This window comes from Heliangelus exortis, chromosome 1 (genome assembly GCF_036169615.1).
Source record: "Heliangelus exortis chromosome 1, bHelExo1.hap1, whole genome shotgun sequence".
Lineage (NCBI taxonomy): Eukaryota > Metazoa > Chordata > Aves > Apodiformes > Trochilidae > Heliangelus > Heliangelus exortis.
Window position 1 is genome coordinate 172,086,026 of NC_092422.1, and position 5,000 is coordinate 172,091,025.

The 5,000-nt window shown below is 38.3% G+C and overlaps 1 protein-coding gene across 14 annotated transcripts in view; it reads left to right on the forward strand.

The window, feature by feature from the left end:
• The window catches only part of FOXP2 (forkhead box P2), a 400,866-nt gene that overhangs the window by 358,481 nt on the left and 37,385 nt on the right, over positions 1-5,000 (forward strand). For all 14 annotated transcript variants that reach the window (XM_071733677.1, XM_071733679.1, XM_071733672.1 and 11 more), the window contains 2 exons: positions 2,142-2,229; positions 4,654-4,737. In XM_071733677.1, the coding sequence (XP_071589778.1) occupies positions 2,142-2,229; positions 4,654-4,737 (172 nt within the window). The remainder of the gene's footprint in view (positions 1-2,141; positions 2,230-4,653; positions 4,738-5,000) is intronic.

The window sequence follows — 5,000 nt, forward strand, 5'->3', positions numbered from 1 at the left end:
TTGGAATGATTCCCAGCCTTCTGGAGAAGGAATGTATGCCTTTTTTGGCAGATGCAACATATTGGACCCTAGAACTGCAGCAACTCTGTACACAAAGCAGTTATTTTAGAGGTTTTAAAAAATGCATAAGACCTAGTTTTTCTTTCACTACGTTTCCCGTATGTGTATGATAAATAAAGCAAACCTACTTCACAGGCAAAAAAAAAAAAAAAAAGATCAGAAAAAATAATTCTTAAAACAATTTTTACACTCCTAATATTTCCGTAAAACAGCTTTTCTCAAAAACGCACAGCACAAGTAACTGCGTGACGTGAAAGCGCGGCATAAGAGATGTGCATAGCTCGTGAGTTTTTGAAGATTACTGCATTAACTTCCAAGTAGCATGCAACAGTCTCCCAAGTTACCGTGTAATCACACTGAAATTACATTATACTGGACTTTCTTCTCCAACACTGCATATTGCTGTTACATTTAAAGTTCCTCAGGGCAAGGACTGTGTCTGTATCTCTTTTGCAAGGTGTTATGCAAACATATGGTGTTGTAATAACTAATAAATAATCATGAGGAAGCAGTAACCTCAAACTTGGGCCAGGAGATCTTTTGTACCTGTGCCATTGCTTCCTGTCATGTATTATACATGTACACCCATATATGCTTACATAGGTGAGCATACATGCATGTAGAAATAAAATAGTGCATAATGGTGAACAGTGGTTATAAAGCAGAGGTAATATCAATCCCAAGTCCTTTTTCTGGCAATTTTGTTCCCAATTAACTGAAAACATTAAACCATTCTATTAACAGATCACACAGTATCATGCCTGTGTAGTTGAGGGCGTAAAATTCTTTTGAACCACAAGTTCAGAAAACAAGTGAATGGTACATTCTGAGCAATTAATATTTTTTAAATGATTGTGCATTTTTGTGTCAAAGAAGGCAGTTCCTTTAAAAATAAACAAATTGTACGTTTTATAACAGCAGATGTACTTTGCTCACCTGCAAACCCTATAATTTGGTCCAAAAACTGTGAAGTCATGATTTAAATAAAAAAGACAATTTTTAGTAAAAGTGAGATGCAATTTCCTCTATTTTTCCACCATGTTTCTTGCATAGATTAGCAATCAAATATCTACATAGTTCTCTGATTATTTCTGCTAAAAAAGAAAAAGGAGAAAATATATCTCCTCTGTAGTATAGATAACTTAGTTCCTGTAAACATGAGACCATCTGTGACTGTAGTCCCTGCAAATCTTACCCCTTGTGCCTACTGTGAAAATTGCCTGTAAATCCATATTCAAAGGCAAAACTTCTTTGCTTCCATTTCTTCTTTAGCCTGATCCTTGCTTTCTGTTCTCAGTGGAGCATCAAGCCCACAATCAAGCTCCAAAGAGAAGTTCTATGACTCTGGAGCAGAAAGACAATAAACTGAAAACACTGTACTTCAAAAACCAGTGTTAAATGAGCTTTGTAAAGTTGTACTTGATGAAACCATACAGGGGACATCCATTCAGGTCTGGGCTGTATTTCAGTCATGGACAGTCACTTGCTGAGTTAATCTTTCCCGGTTGCAGAGTGTGGTTTTGTTTTGCTAAACCGGCATTTGTAGCCTGAATCCCTCCCAGGAGGCTTGCTGCATGTATAAGGCTGTTCCCTCCCCTGCCTTTACCTTGGACCCTCTTCTCAGACTACGGAGCCTGATCACTGCCATCATCTTCAGGGGCTTGTTCTGGAAACTGCATTGAAAAATCAGGTTGTTTCCCCTTCAGCTCTGTTTTGGGTTACGTCTTCTGAAGAATCATTTGTAACGTGATTCTCTGTTTATCTGCACCAGCATCAGAAAGTGGAAATCAGTCGCTCTACCAAATATTGATAACTAGTTACATTGGCCTTTAGATGGCATATGTGACCTGGGAGATAGGAACAGAGTATCTGGCAGTCATCACTGAGAAAGCTGGCAGAACTAAATGAAATTTTGTTGTCTTATTTTAAATTGTTGTATCCAAGGTGTGCTCTGACTGGATCTTTCTGCATAATTTCCACTGAAACTGATGGAAGCCATATGCAAAAGAGAGAAAAATGGACTCATAAAGAATTTTTCCTCATCTTAACACTATCTTATTAGTGTTCTCTTTCTTCTCTAGGCACCTTAACAATGAACATGCATTGGATGACAGAAGCACTGCTCAGTGTCGGGTGCAAATGCAAGTGGTTCAGCAGTTAGAAATACAGGTTGGTTACATGGATGTATTATCCTATTACTGATTTACTAATAACCTAAACTAAATTGAAAACACTTGCCTTTAGTGACTCTAGCTTAAAGCTGTATGTTTCTTGCATGAAATTTGCTGATATTCATGAACAAGTGGTTTTTTTTTTACTTAAAGATTTTTCACATTATAAACTATGCAATAATTATCTAACATCAGCCTTGTCTACAGTATTTTGCTTGAACTAAGACCCTAATGCCATTCATCGTGAATGAAAAATGCAGTCCCTCGAGCAGAGTCTGGATCCAAATCGTTTTCTAGTTCTGAACTGCTGGGTCAGGACTTCTCTTTCTTTTTCCCCTTCTGATCTGATGGTTGCCTATGCTCTTCTGCAGGACAAAAGAGCAGCAGAGTGTATCTCCACCAAAATGACTCCTGCCTGATGGTGGGTGTTTTCCTGCAGGTGGTGTAATATCAGATGCATTTAGGGAAGTCCCCAGGGACCCCTACATCTGGGACTACAGCACTTGGGAGCCCTGTTCAGGCTCTTACCATTAGAGGTCATAGTGGAGATGTGAACACTCCCTCCAGTTTATGGAAGAAATGACGAGTACCCCTGGGATCTCCCAGTATTGAGAGTACACTTACTGGGCTGCTGAGGCTGGGCACAAATCTTGACACCCCAAAATAACTATGTGGTACTCTCACTCTATGCAGTCCCCTCTCACCTGTATGGAAGCTGTAGGAGAGCATTTCTCAGGAGTCCCATCCCCTCCTGGGAATGTTCAGAGGAGCCTGAAGGATGCAGGAAGGGACTGAGACTTTTTTTTCCCCATTTCTTGCCATATGTAGAGAAAGAAGGATAAACACCTTTCTGTTTTCTTTCCTTTTAGCATACTGTCTAGCTGTTGTCATGCATGTAGGAGTATTTCTTCTTTCAGCCAAGGCAAACTGTTTGGCTGTTTTTATATTTCAATAGTGGAAACCCAGGCAATGAAAGGAGTATACAATAATGTCATTTGTTGTCATTTCCCTTAAAATGAATGCTTTATAAAACCAGCTGCAGTTTCTAAGATTTACAGGCTGGTTTCAGCTTAATTTGTTTGTTAGGAATTAATGTCATGGCAAATAGCATGTCTCTAGTGTCACACACATAATACAAAGCCTAAGAAGACACTTTATTCCCACCCACTGCCTCAAATATTTTATAATTAAAGGTGCATACCCAAAGTATTTGTGGTAATACAGGTAGTTTTCTCTTCTTAAAATTACTTCCATGTTGTTTTCCTATGTCCTACATTAGTCCACATATGTAACACTTGATCTAAACTCCTGCAAGAAAGTATTACAAAATTCTCCAGAAAATGGCAGTTTAACACCAAGTGATTCTTGTTGCAATTTATGCTATAATTGTGTTGTAGATAGGCAAAGCTATATCACAACAATACAAGTTCAAGCATTTCTTCTTGCAGCCTAGCTATTGAAAGAAAAATTATTCTTTTCATGTTGTAAGATATATTTTTCTCTTTTATGTTCTGATGTTCTTATCAACAAGTTGCATATTTCAAACACTTCATAGTTTTTTTATTTTTTTCAAATTTGGCAATTTGTTTGAGTCTGAAACTACAAATATTTACCTAGCGTATGATCAGAAAATTGTATTAGTTTGGAAAAAGTACAGGTTTCAGTAACATGATGTTTTCTAAAGGCAGTTTAAGAGCTTCTTAAGAACTGTTTACCATTTACAAAGGCTGGGCTGTAATGTAACAGTCCAAGTGAAGATTTAGCTTGCAGTGTGACCAATTATGCCATTTTTGGCTTTGTCTGACTGCTAGTGAAGTAAGGTCCATCAGTTGTAATGAGACCCAGTGCAGTGTCGATGCCGACTCGGTGGCAGAGTTCAGCATTTCACACTGCCTGGGCTCTGTCACTCTATTGAATTAGATTGATGATGGCAGATTGCAGGGGGCACTAACTGGACCTCAGTGGGAAAGGATGAAGTGTGTAGACAATCCTGGCAGGCACTGTGCTTTGAGGACCCTTCACCCCTTCACAGCTGTTGGCAGTAGTCCATTGCTAACAGTGTCCACAGGACTTTAAAGAGACACTATGGGCCTTCTAATTTATGGTCTTAGTAACTTGTTACTGTCGAGGCAACTGTGACCTCAATTCTCTTATTGACAAAAAGATGAAGTGTTATTTGTTTTTTATGACCTTTTAGCATATGAAAGGCTATAAAAGTTTTTCTGTGGTTTGTTTTTTTTTTCTTCTTCTTTCTTGTCATGCCCAAAGTTGCATTTCCTCTCAGATAAGTTTCTACTGACATAGACTTTTATATGCAGGAATCATTACACCCAGACAAGCTCAATGATAAGATGTATCACTGCAGTAAAATAGCTGTATCAGTCATTTCTAAAATGCTTCTGATCTCACTCTTTCCTAACAGCTTTCTAAAGAACGTGAACGTCTTCAAGCAATGATGACCCACTTGCACATGCGACCCTCGGAGCCCAAGCCATCTCCAAAACCTGTAAGTGCATATTGCTTTATAAACAGTAAATAGGTCTACGAATGTAGCAGAGTAAGAAAATGAACAATTTAGTGACAGCTGGAAAACAATGAGAGTGATGAAAAATATGGCAATAAAATGAAGGTAAAAGGCAATAGCTTGTCAAATTGCATGTTTCTTTAAAAGTAATGCTATCTTTTGCAAAATCTATCCAATCTGCACCATAGGTGACACTAAACAAAGTATACCTATAAGTGTCCAAATCATTGCCTTGAGACTGAAAC